Source organism: Orcinus orca, chromosome 4 (genome assembly GCF_937001465.1).
Source record: "Orcinus orca chromosome 4, mOrcOrc1.1, whole genome shotgun sequence".
NCBI lineage: Eukaryota > Metazoa > Chordata > Mammalia > Artiodactyla > Delphinidae > Orcinus > Orcinus orca.
The window spans coordinates 47,201,382-47,214,656 of NC_064562.1; the positions used below are offsets into that span (position 1 = coordinate 47,201,382).

The following is a 13,275-nucleotide window of genomic DNA, read 5'->3' on the forward strand; positions in this document are numbered from 1 at the left end:
AGAATGTTCATTAATATAGACCTAGAGTATTATTCTAATTGTATAAAAAATGTTTGTGTGCACGTGCATGGAGAAAAGTCTGGGGAAATATATTGACTTGTTGATGGGGGTGTTAGATTGCAAGTGACTTGAAATTTTCTTTATATTTTTAACTCATCCCCAAATCTCTATAATAAACATGGAACTTACTAAAATCATTTTTTCACTTGTTTGTTTTTAAACATCTATAAATGCAGAACTGAAGAGACCTGGTTTAAGAGCTAAAAGAACCAGAAAGTTTTAGATATATATTAGTACTTATTTGGCTTATAAATAGCATGGCTGTCCCCAAGTGCAATTTCAGTCTTTATTAACAAAAATACAGTCCAAAATGAGGAAGGCAGTAGTTCATTTTTGCCCAGCTCTAGGTACTGCACCTTTGGGTGAACTTGAGTTTTTCAAATGAACAACTGTTTTACACCATATATCATATAAAGAATTGATGATTTCTTTTCTTGAGAAGACTTGGGGATGATATTTAAAGTAGTGTCAAATGGAAAAGAAATTCCATATTCCTGTAAAGAAATGATATAGATCTAGTTTTGATGGAAGAAAGATACAGGAAAACAAATTTTAGTTAGGGAAGACAGTTCTAATAATTAGACAATTCTAATAATTAGATATATTCTAGTAATTAGATATTAGATGTGGGGGGGGAGAATATCTAATTATTAGAACCCCTACCAAATAATAGCCTGACTTTGGTAGAAGAAAAATATTCCAATATTAAAAATATAACTATTAAATAGGATTTTCAAACTTTCCTACAGAACCCTAGGTTCCTATAAATAAGCCTTAAGAGTTAATATTTACAAGATATTTCAAAAATTAAATACAAATAATTAAACTGTAATTTAAAAATAACATGTTCACTCAGATGTTTCAAATATCAGATTTTAACACTTTGGAAATTGATAACATGTTCCTGGTATGCTGCTTAGTTGACTTGTTGCAGACCTCTGAATTGAGTTTTTGCCTGCTTTCTTTTTCTGAGTTCAAAGTCAGTTATTTACCACTTGTATCTGTGTGTCTGTGTGAATCAATCAGGATTTTTATTATTAATGCTGTGTAACCAAAACAGAATAGAGAAATAAACTGGGTACTGAGACTGATATGACTATAATTATCATCTATACCCTCTGATTTCAAACTTTTATAATCATCAAAACAGATTCATCATCTTCAGTGATCGATTTATTTAAACCTAATACTGCCTTTATCTGTTTTATGTATAAGAATCTTACCAGAAATTGTTTGAAAAAGGTATTCCACTGCTTAAAGACATTTTTAAAAGTCTGATATGGAGGATGATCAATTCTGTCTGTAGAACTTAGTTTGAATCTGCCTACTTCTCTTTATTTCTCTTGCCTTAGCCTAAGCCACCATCATCTGTCATCCAAACAACCTCAGAAACTTTCTAATTGTTCTCATAATTCCTGAACTTTGGCTCCTGTAATTCATTCTCTACAATGCAGCTGCAGTGATCTTAAAAAATATAAATCACATAATAACATTTCCCTGCTTAGAACCTGTTCAGTCAGTCTTCTTCCTCTTAATCTCCAACACCATTTCTACCCTTCCATTCCTTTCTAACTTATAAACATACAAAGTTGTTTGCTGACCCAGGACCTCTCACTTCTTCCTCTGCCTGGAATGCTCTTGATTCCATTCTTCACCTCGGTAGTTCCTCATCCTTCATGTTTCAGTTTAAATATCCCCTCTTTAAGGTAGAGGGTGCAAACTACACTCCCTTTAATCACTCTGGCTTAGGAGTAGGCACCTGACCCGACCTTTTATTCTTCTCAGCGCATCTGAGACATTCAGAATTGGAGCAAGGAGAGGAGTATTATTTCGTCTAGCAGTGCCCTGCAACACAGTAAGATGTTAGTATTTTTGAGGGAATGTGTGCAGGCTTCTCTTTCAAAGCTAGGAGGAAGATGGGGTGGGGACCTTTTATAAGAGCAAAGATGTCTTTTCTCCACTTAAAACCTAGTGAAACGTAGACAGTATATTTAGTAGGTTTTGGTTGTTTATAAATACTTCACAAACTTAATAAAACTAGGCTGACAGAGGTTAAATGGCTTGACCAAAGTCATACTGCTATTAAATGACAGTGCTAGACTCAATTCTATTAAATCCTACAATGCTACAATACCTACTTTGGCACTAAGGAAAGGAAATATTAGTGCAGATGCAGAAGCTGTAATCACAGCGAGAGCCATTCCTCATCTTATAGAATCTTTCTTTCTGTTCACTTACATTCACCTAATTCCAGCTTTCTAGTAAAAGCCAGATGGAAAAATCGGCTTCGACTTAGCCGAGATAAGGGTGTGTCCCTGCATTTTCTTGACAGATTTCTTGATGTGGTGAGAATAAAACTGCAAACAGGGTAGGTAGATTTTATTCTTATTTTTTTTTAACATCTTTATTGAAGTATAATTGCTTTACATTGTTGTGTTAGTTTCTTCTGTATAACAAAGCTAATCAGCTACACGTGTACATATATCCCCATATCCCCTCCCTCTTGCTGTTCTTTCTTATTAATCTGCTCACTTAGTTAAGGTTGTGTTCACCTTTGAATACCAGAAAATCCCAGCAGTAGCTTAAAGAAGTAGGAGGAGAGTAATTTTCTCACACAAGAAATCCAAAAATGGCAGTCCAGAACTGGTTCAGCTGCTTCTCCATTCAGAGTGGGCTGTCTTTTACCCTCCTGTTTCTCACCACAGGGGCAGAGATATAAAAGGGTAAAGGAATACACACATACACATACATGCACACACACCATCTTTGCTAGGTGGCACTTCAAGAAAGTTTCTACAGTAATCAGACCTTTTTCCTCTCATTGGCCAGAACTATATCACAAGGCCTCTTGCAGCTAGAAAGTGACTAGGGAGACAATGAGTAGCATCTATATCTTGTGCTCCCTTCATTTAATGGCTTTTAGCATGATAGTCCAATTATCTAATAACATAATACTAATGCATTGTACCTTTTAGATTTACATTGGTGCAGAAGCATACAGTGGAATTTAACCAAGTGGCAATGGCTAATTCAGATGGATCCGAAGCTATGCTGAACAGAGTGATGACAAAAGATAATATTGGTGTCGCTGTGGTATTAGAGGTCCACAAAGAACTATTTGGAGCAGGTGAGTGCAGTTTAAAATATTCTTACAAAAAATAAACACCATCTGAAGTGCAGTGAGTCTTGTTGATATTTATTGCGTAGTTATTTTCTTGTCTTTTGAGGAAAGTTAAGGGAAACAGGCTGGAAAATAGCACTAATTGTGTAAAACGTCATCTGTATCTTGGAATATTACTTGCCAGGTAATCTGTAAAAAGAAAAGTCTTTACTATGCCATTAATTCCAAAAGGTTATTTGAAATAAGAATAGTTTTAAGCTGAATTTGGAAATTATGATGATTTGGTTCTCCTTTCAGCCATATTTTTAGCTTCTTGACTGAAATCTTTTGTCTTTAAGGTTAAGTACTTGGCACATTTTCTCTAATTTCTTTGTTATATCTCAGTCATTGTCAGGGTAAGAGCGGCATCTTTTATCTACCTGGTACTTTTGTTTTCCACTTTAGATATTTATAGCTTCCTTCAAAGTAAGAAACTCATTATGTACTTTGCATATCCAGACCTTTTTTTCCCCCTCTCTACTGCCTGCCTTTCAGTATTTCATTGTTTACTTAACTATATTTTAGGTAAGAGCAAGGAGAAGGTGTCAAGACCACATCAGGGCTTTTTTTTTTTTTACATCTTTATTGGAGTATAATTGCTTTACAATGGTGTGTTAGTTTCTGCTTTATAACAAAGTGAATCAGTTATACATATACATATGTTCCCATATCTCTTCCCTCTTGCGTCTACCTCCCTCCCACCCTCCCTAACCCACCCCTCCAGGCGGTCACAAAGCACCGAGCTGATCTCCCTGTGCTATGCGGCTGCTTCCCACTAGCTATCTACCTTACATTTGGTAGTGTATATATGTCCATGATTTTTTTTCTACCTGTAGAAGAAAAGATTTTTGCCTTAAGTACTGATTGAATTATTCAGACCCTGCATATCTGTCCAACCTCCTTTTCTCACTGTTCTTCAGTTTATCCATCATCAAAGACAATCAATCTTTGATGTGAGATTTTAAATTCCTTCTTCTTTTGTAGCCTCTCCATTTTTACTGACTTTTATGTCCTTTCCAGTCTCATTCTTCTCAAAAGTTTGGTACTTTTTTTCTGGTAATGCGAACATTGAATTTCTTTTAGTTTTACTCTCCTTTTAATTTGCAGAAGAGTAATTACAAATTATATAGTTAAAACTTTCACATTCTGAAATACCTCTCTCTTATACTCCTGTAAGAGTAATTTAATATTATAGAAGGTGCTTATGGCCTTTTTGAAGGGGCAAGTTTTTAATATTTAGTATAGTGAACATTTAATCTACAGCCAAAAGTGACACTGTAAAACTCCTAGGGAAAGAAGAGAGCTTAGAGAACGATCAGATTGCTTTAAAAATGACCATTTCTGTCACATATGAAAGATACTTCAGTTATTTGTTTACTCAACATTAAAGATAATTATAACTTGGTAAGACGGAAACTTTACCAAAATAGTAGGCTAAGAAAATCAGGTCTTTCTGCAGAGTTTATATTTTTAATAGAAAATGTTAAGAGATACTTATAGAAATTCTATAGAAAAAATAATTTTGTATGTATCTAATATTCCAGCAGTACAAAAGTATATAGAGTAAAACGTGAGAGTCCCTTCATCTTATTCATACCCTCTCGGAGTAACTCTTATTCATTCTTTACACATTACTAACGTATATGTGTATAGTTTTATTTAAATGGCATCGTACCATGCATATTGAGTTTTGAGCCTTAAAAACTTTATGGACACTTTTTTTCTCGGTCAGTACACAGTTTTCACAGTTTGCCCCTTCAGAGGTGCTTATGGCCTCTTTGAAAGGGCAAGTTTTTTAATGTGTTATCCTCATCCACCATGTTAATATTTATTTTGACAGAATTATAAAACAGTATTTTAGGGGAAAAAATAACCTTAGAGATTTTATAGTTGAATACCTCATTGTCCAAATGAGGTATTCAGCTGAACACGAGAATGGCTAAGTGATTAGAAATAAAGGTTAGTAATTAGTAATAAAGCCAAGTCTGAAACCCATGTCCAGACTTTGAGAGCACACTACTCCCTAATTCTCAATTTTTAAATTACTTCTTTTGGGTGTGTGGTATGAATTTGTTTTGGTAGCAGATTCATAGCAAATTCACTGCCTTACTTTATTTTGTATAGGTTAATATAATGTTACTGCCTCTTACTGCTGACCCTGTCACTGGTGTGCTCAGGAAATGCAAGGTGAATATGTACTGGGCAGTAGGAAGAACTTAAATTAAGGTTTAGGTGATTCAAGTAACTGAAAACCTACCTCACTAGGTTATTGTGATGTTTAAATGACAGAGATATTTAAGCTGCTTGTTCACACTAAGCTCAGCAAGTCAAGGTACTCTAACTAATTGTTGGTTACATCACAGTATAGTTCCTAACTTGGGTAGAGAGCAGGAGTTGGCAAACTTTTTCTGTAAAGGGCCAGGTTGTTAATAGTTTAGGCTCTGAGGGCCACATATGGCCTCTATCACAATCTTCTAAAAAATGTTTGGTAGAATCTTTAAAAATGTAAAACCAGCCTTAGCTCATGCAGGTTGTACAAAAACAGGTGGTTGGCCAGACTTAGCCCATGGGCTGCAGTTTGTCGACCCCCATGTTGGGATTACCAGAATCTCAGCACTTTAGCTTCTAAGAACTACTTTATGAGATAAAGGGGAAAATATAAATGAATGGAAAAGAATAAAGAAGTGGTTATGGGTTTGGGGGAGAAAACCTTAAGATACTGCTTTTTTGATACATAAAGTATAATCTTAACCTTTGTTTCCCTAATGCTTAAATTTAGGTATGAAGCCTATTCATGCTGCAGACAAACAGCTGCTTATAGTGGCAAATGCCCACATGCATTGGGACCCAGAGTATTCTGATGTGAAACTCATTCAGACCATGATGTTTGTCTCAGAGGTTAAAAACATTCTGGAGAAAGCCTCAAGTAGGCCTGGCAGCCCAACTGCAGATCCTAATTCCATCCCGCTGGTGCTATGTGCAGATCTTAACTCATTGCCAGATTCAGGTATTTATAACATCATTTCCTCTTCGCTTTCAGTTTTGTTTTTACTTCTAGTTGAAAGGTCAGTTAGCTCTTAACTTTTGAGTAGAGACTTTCTCTTCTAAATTAGAGAGTGTATCAGTAAGAATCCCAGGAATGGGACATGGAGTAATTGAGGAGAGTTTATTTAGTTAAGCTATTTCCAAAGATGTGTGCAGGGTTAGGGACACAAAACAATGAGTGATGCAGTACCCTGTTACTAGGGGAGATAGGGACCCTTCACCACCTGTACACCTAAGGGGGAAAAGTGGTGGGAGTTGTTATCAGAACTTGGAAAAAATAGTTACGAGGAGAGGGCCATGCAATGGGAGTGATGGATTTGAATTGGGATGCGATCAATCCCTTGCAAACTGACAAGCCAGGGAAATATATATCCCTGCCTCACTCTGCTACTGTCCTCTGATCTCTCGCCACTGCTGTCCATTGACCAAATCCAACTAGAAGCTAGAGCGGGGAGGGGTTTGCAGTTGATGCAAGTAAAGGTCAGCCTCCTGCCACACAGAATGCAGTGGAGAAGGGTGACCTGAAGAAGCAACCAGAAAATATTCAGCACAGGTAGCTATCTAGTTTAATAATGTTGGCAACCTTTAAGTGAATTCATTAAATGATGCTTGAATTCTGATATTAGGTGCAGAAGAGTAATCAAAATTATCTTAGGATTTCACATTACTTCTTGAGCTCCACTTAACTACTTTATGTCCTAACTTAAATTATTTTAGATCTTTGTAAAAAATCAGTTCTGCACTTAGATATTAAAATTCAAATGTAAAACATTATAGTATCACAGTTTTGCTATTACTGAGGCATATTCTAAATTTTGTATATTTTCAATAAGCTACTTTAAATTGTTTAAAATAACCACTCAAGAATAAATATAACATAACCCAAATGCCTACAACTGTAATATTAATAAAAGTCTCAAATCTAGAAAACACCTTTGCTTTTTCTCCTTAGCAAATAAATGTCGAAATCATCCTTTCACAAATGTTTGTATGCAGTCCCTAGGCTCATTGACACCTTAACTATGTCCTCCTTTTTTAATCCTTTTCTTTTTTTGAGTAAATTGCTCTCAAGGACAGGTTTCCCCCATCTCATTTGATTTGGTTAAGCCAATGAGCTATCATTTGGCATCACAGCATGCCGAGTTGACTCAAGCCAGACTGTCAGGGCTGGATCCTGGTTCTGCCACTTAGGAGCTATGCAATCTATAGCTAAGTTCCTCATTTTTAAATAAAGGGATAATCATTTTGTCCACTTCATAGAGTTGTTTGTGAGGTTTAAGTGTGTAAGGCTCTTACAACAGTGCCTGGCATGTAGTAACTGCTAGATAAATGATAGCTCCTTTTCAGCTATTCACAATACTGATGTTGTGCTCATCATTTATTCATTATATATGTTGCTGTCATTCCTGATCACAAATAGAAAGCGATGACTGACAAACTTTAGTAATCATCATCCTCATAAGAAGGGTTGTGGTACTTTTTTCATGTTTACTTATTCAGTGGAAGTGGTGAGCTTTTTCTGAATGCTTCTGCTCTCTTCAGCTTTTTAGACACATCTAATATTTTTGACCAAGTGGTATACCGCCAGTGTATAATGTACTGTTTAGTGTCACTGAAGCTCAAAACAAAGAATGATGTGGCCTAGCTGAAGCTAGACATTGCAGTGTTGAAGATGCAAAATCTATTTTTATTGTCAATGATTTAAAATTTTTTATTATGTATGCTATATTTTACATATTCCAGAAGTTGTTGATGGACTGCATAGAATGTTGAAATGCTAAAGAGATAGTGCTTTGCAATAACATTCTAAAAATATTTAGGGTCAAGACCCTCCTGGTGAATGCCATCCTAGACCCTGGGAATCATCTTCAGCTTGAAGAACCATTAAGAGAACTGAAGATATTTCTGGGTGATCAGGATATTTTGCTCTGGAGTAGGCAAATACACCTCAGTTTGATGGAACCATATGAAACTGCTGGTATTTGATTTTTTTAGCATCAACCACAAAAAGGCAGTTTCCTATGTAAAAGTAAATATTCAGTATAATAAAACCACTCTGAACTTGGTGCATGCACCTGGCAACAGATTTTGGCCATGAAGTCTTCTGTAAGGTCTAAGTGCTAAATGGTAGTGTTTCTTCCTTCTTTATTCTACTAGGTGTCGTGGAATATTTAAGCAATGGAGGAGTAGCTGACAACCATAAAGACTTCAAGGAACTAAGGTACAATGAGTGTCTTATGAACTTCAGCTGCAATGGAAAGAATGGAAGCTCAGAAGGGAGAATCACACATGGCTTCCAACTGAAGAGCGCCTATGAAAATAACTTGATGCCTTACACCAATTACACCTTTGATTTCAAAGTAAGTGACAGCCTCTGGGTTGGCATAGAAATTATGTCAGATGCAAACACGTGACAAGAAAGATATGTGTTATTTATGCTTAACAGTGTAATCTTCAGGATTTTTTACATTCTCAAAATGTCTTGGCTACGTGTGCACGTAATGTAAGGAGATTTCTTGGGTTTTGTGGTGGTTATTGTTGACTTGAGAATTCTCTTTGAACCCTTATTTGTTCGAATTTCAAATAACCATGATAATAGAAAAAAATTCCTAAATACTTTACTTTGTGTATGCCAGGCACTGTTCAAAAGCACTTTATATTTATGAATATAGTCAATCTTCACTTGTCCATACCATCCCTAACTTTCAGTAAGGATCCAAATAATAAGCAACCTGATATAGCTACGTTCATCTTGAATGAATTTGTGGAGTATTCCCTCAAAATTTTCTTAGTACTTTCCATTGATATCTTATTTATCTTTAAATTTTCCAGGTTTCTTGGTGAGATGGGTTAGAGAAAGTTGTGCTTAGGGTCTGTTTTATATCCATGTTGTCATACTAATCAATGCCCAGGCAGTAGACCATTCCAGAGTAGTAAAAGGACAAGAAAGATTTTTTTTTTTTTTTTGCAAAATAAGAAAAAAAAAATTAGAGGGCCAGTTGTACAAAACCAGTTGTTGTTTTGAAACATTGATTGGTAGTGATTTTCTGTAGTCAGTCCCTTTCCCTTTGCCAGTTTTCTAATCACACTGCCTGTAGCTCTTCTATTGTACCTTTGTTTGACTTTCTGGCATTTCAGGCATCTATCCTAATGTCTTATACTATCCTGAAAAAATGTAGATGTTAGAAAGTGGTTAGGAGTAAGAATCCTAGATGGGGAATTTAATAAAATACCAAAGGAAATTTATGAATTGGGCTCTTACACATCTCCGATAACCTTTTTCCATTTTCAGTGCTTGTTAGCCCCTTTCCAAGAAACAGATAGTAGGAAGAAAGGAAATTTGTGTGCTTATGTTATTGGTCAGTTTTTGTAATCAAGAAGTGGAAAAGAATTGTTTAGAAGTTGAATCTAATTTTAGTATTTCTGCTGTTAGAGTAGAAAATACTATTCAGAGATAATTGATTTTGTTCAGATCACTCATATGCAGTAATGTGCTGGTAAATATTTAATAATCAGTTTTCTGAGAAAAAAAAGAAGCCCAAATTTGTAGTGTTTGCTGATTTCTGCGGTACATGCACTCCCATTGTAGTAGATTTCAAGCTCCCAACGTCATACCATTGAACACAGAGCTGGGATGAAGTGCTAAGAAAGCAAGTACTAGCTGACTCTGTCACACCACGGCTTCTTGTGTAAGCTTAAAGGAGAACCTCGGGACTTAATGATACACAGATTACTGTAGGTTAAATCCTATACAGTGGTATATAATACAGCTCTGCCAGCACAGCACAACCCAGAAAACCTAAAATAAAGTTCCTTAAAATAAGTGTTCAGTAATTCTACAACTCTTATTGTTCTTTTGGTTTGTGTATAGGTAAAAAGACCAAATCATTTCTACCTTAACTAGGCTTTTATAAAGGTTACTTTTACCTTATCCACAAAGTAAAAATTAGGGAAATAATGTTTAGAATATTAATCTAAGCCATCTTCCTCGATCATCTGAGTTGTTTTCAAATCTTTTGTTGATGTTCCTTCAAAAGAACTTACATGTATTAATAAGTGAATAAAAGAATCTTATTGAAGCATTTATGTTGTCTAAAGAAGTACAGTTAAAGAACCAAAAGTGCATGGTTCAGAGAGTGTTTGATGTTAGCATATGTAGGATAGGATGAGAAATGGCAGAACTGTAAATCCGTGCGAGAGAGGCATGAATGGGGAGGATAAATAACGCTGGCTGGCTGGGTAGATGGATGGGAGGGTGGAATAGGATGGAAAAGAAGGATGATCAGAGAACAAACTAAGGGCATACCTGACTAGAGAGAATTAAGCTTTTGGTCCAAGTAGCAGACAATAAACTTTTCAATTTCTTACAAAGCATTTTATGTAATTAGTGCTGTGCCAATATTGAAGGCAGTTGGTAAAAAGGGATAGGTAACATCAAATGTAAAAATGTCATGTGATTAGCATTAAATACAGATCGAAGTATAGTATTCTGCCATTGCATCAATGGAGTACTGTTAAACTTTGTTTACTTGACTTAGCATTTTTTACTTACTTGGTTCTCAAATAAATTAGAAATGTAGAAACGTGGTATTTAGAGCTCAGAGTCATTTAATCTAGAACTGATTTGGAATGACTTGAAGGGTAAGCAGTTAGGAGAATTACTTGTAGACAAGGTATCTTAGTGAGTTTAGGTTGCCATAACAGAATACCATAAACTGTGTGGCTTATAAAACAACAGAAATTTATTTCTCACAGTTCTGGAGGCTTGAAGTGTAAGATCAGGTGCCAGCATGGTCACGTTCTAATGAGGGTCCTCTTCTGGGTTGCAGACAGCTGTTTTCTCATTGCATCCTCACATGGCGGAGTGAGAGCTCTCTGGGGTCTCTTTTTATAGAGCACTAATCCCATTCATGAGGGTTCCATCTTTATGACCTAATCACCTGCCAGAAGCCCCACCCTCTTATACCATCAGGTTAGGGGTTAGGGTTTCAACATAGAAATTTGGGGGGAACACAAACATTCAGTTCGTAACATCAGATAAGTTGAATAAACAGCCTAATTCAAACTTGCCGCTGCTTTCACCATCACCTGCCCCCCCTCTTGCCCCGCGCCAATCTAAGGGTGTGTCTGAACCATTTAATGAAAAGAGGAAGGACAGTTTTCCTATTATGTCAAGTAGTAAATCTTTCTGTTACACATTGTGAAATTTATAGTGTATAATTTTCTCGCATTCTTTTACAAAACAAAACTTAGCATAACGTTACCTCAAACTATTTTCATTGTTTTTACTTTTTTCTCATATACACTTCTATAGACTTACCTATAGACTTTACTAATATAAAGACTTTTCCCACCTTTTTATGATCTTTTAAAAAAAGAAACAGTTTGAATCAGAAAAGGTTAAGAATCGTTAGTCTATAACCTTCTTTGTGAATATGATACCGTGTACAAGGTGTATATATGTATAAATACTTGGGCGAGTTCAGACATGAACTTGCTAAGGATTTTGATAAGAGCTTTTACTCTGGATGTTTCAAACCAAGAAAACAGTTACAAGTGATATCTCCAGTTCTTACTTTCTGGAATGTTTAACATCTTTATTGGGGCCTATGTTTGCAAAGGATTCTCTAACTCTAGTAGCTAATGTGCATAATGCTACTTTATAATAAAGTGATAAGATATAAGAGGTTTTATTCAACATAACTAACTGAAAATGTTTTGTTTGTGTTTTGTTTAAAACACAAATGTTTTAAATGTGTTTGCTGAAGCAAAGGGTGGTCTCATAAAAGAAAGTAAAACCACTGAAACTCTTGTCAAACCTTTTCCTAAAATGTCTCTGTAAAACTAGGCATTAGCCAAAATGAAGGGATAAAAATACATTGCGCTAATATTTCTTGACTATTTGGATTTGGAGCATTAATGGCAGAAAGTACTCCCCTGGATTCACGTAGGTTCCTTAATCTGTGGTAAAGTAAGGTTAAAGTATCTAATGTTGAATAAGGCCCTCTCCCTCAAAAGAACTGTTTTGTTGTTCTGGTCTTGGTCATGTCAAAATCAGCAAACTAAGGTAATTGTTTCCGAAATTTCACAGTATCATTTTTTTCATTGAATTCTTTTTTTTTCTTTTAATAAAGTAGCCCATTTCACTGTGATACCATTTAAAAATATTAGCTAGAACTCCCTGTGTATAGTATTTATGAATAGGTATTTCCAGGTGTGGAACTCTTTCTTCATACTTGGTCTCAGGCTCTCTTGATGTGGGAAGGAAGAAATCTGACTTCACACTCTTGCATACATAGCCTGGGGCAAAAAAAAGCACACTGGATTTGAAACTTACTGATCAGATAAACCGAATCATCTAGCTCTGAGAGATACAACTGAATACATAGATAGGTCTTTACTGAATGTTTTTTGCTGAGGTACTGTTGTGCAGCAAGGAATCCAGAATTTATAGTACACCAGGATTTGTGAAAATGAATATTCTAAACTTAAGAACAGATTAGAATGATTAAATGTGTGCAGTATTTTGTATATATGTATAAAATTTGGGAAAGCTGAACTAGGATTAGCAAATCTGAAAAGATGCTTTACAGTGGCTTCATTCAGATGTGTTTGATTGATGTACAAATAACTGAATATCATACCAGTTACCATTACAAGAATTATTCTTGTCATAACTTTTCATTAACTTTGTATATGTTTGTATAAATATTCTGATTTTCTGTTTATTGTAACAGAGTCAGTGCAGTTTCCATATTGTTTATACTGATAAATTAGATTTCACTGACCCAAGCAAGCCAGTTCTAAAGATGCCTAGACATGATTTGGTGTGCTTAGCTTCTCAATTTGCTTACCATTTACACACATGTGCAAGGCTTTATGATTCCACTAGGGTACTGTGTTTCCCTGTCCAGCCACCTTTATTTCATGTAATACCCATTCAAGATTTGAGCTCTATTTGACCCATTGTGAAGACAGCAGGTGTACCAGAAATACAGGTTACTCAGGTA

The 13,275-nt window shown here is 35.6% G+C and overlaps 1 protein-coding gene across 6 annotated transcripts in view; it reads left to right on the forward strand.

Annotated features, from left to right (window-relative positions):
- Positions 1 to 13,275, forward strand: part of CNOT6L (CCR4-NOT transcription complex subunit 6 like) — a 119,386-nt gene that overhangs the window by 98,684 nt on the left and 7,427 nt on the right. For 5 of the 6 annotated variants that reach the window (XM_033406472.2, XM_033406471.2, XM_033406470.2 and 2 more), the window contains 4 exons: positions 2,315 to 2,428; positions 3,036 to 3,187; positions 6,000 to 6,227; positions 8,423 to 8,625. In XM_033406472.2, coding sequence (XP_033262363.1) covers positions 2,315 to 2,428; positions 3,036 to 3,187; positions 6,000 to 6,227; positions 8,423 to 8,625 — 697 coding nt within the window. The remainder of the gene's footprint in view (positions 1 to 2,314; positions 2,429 to 3,035; positions 3,188 to 5,999; positions 6,228 to 8,422; positions 8,626 to 13,275) is intronic. The other variant, XM_004280172.4, reaches the window with a different exon arrangement.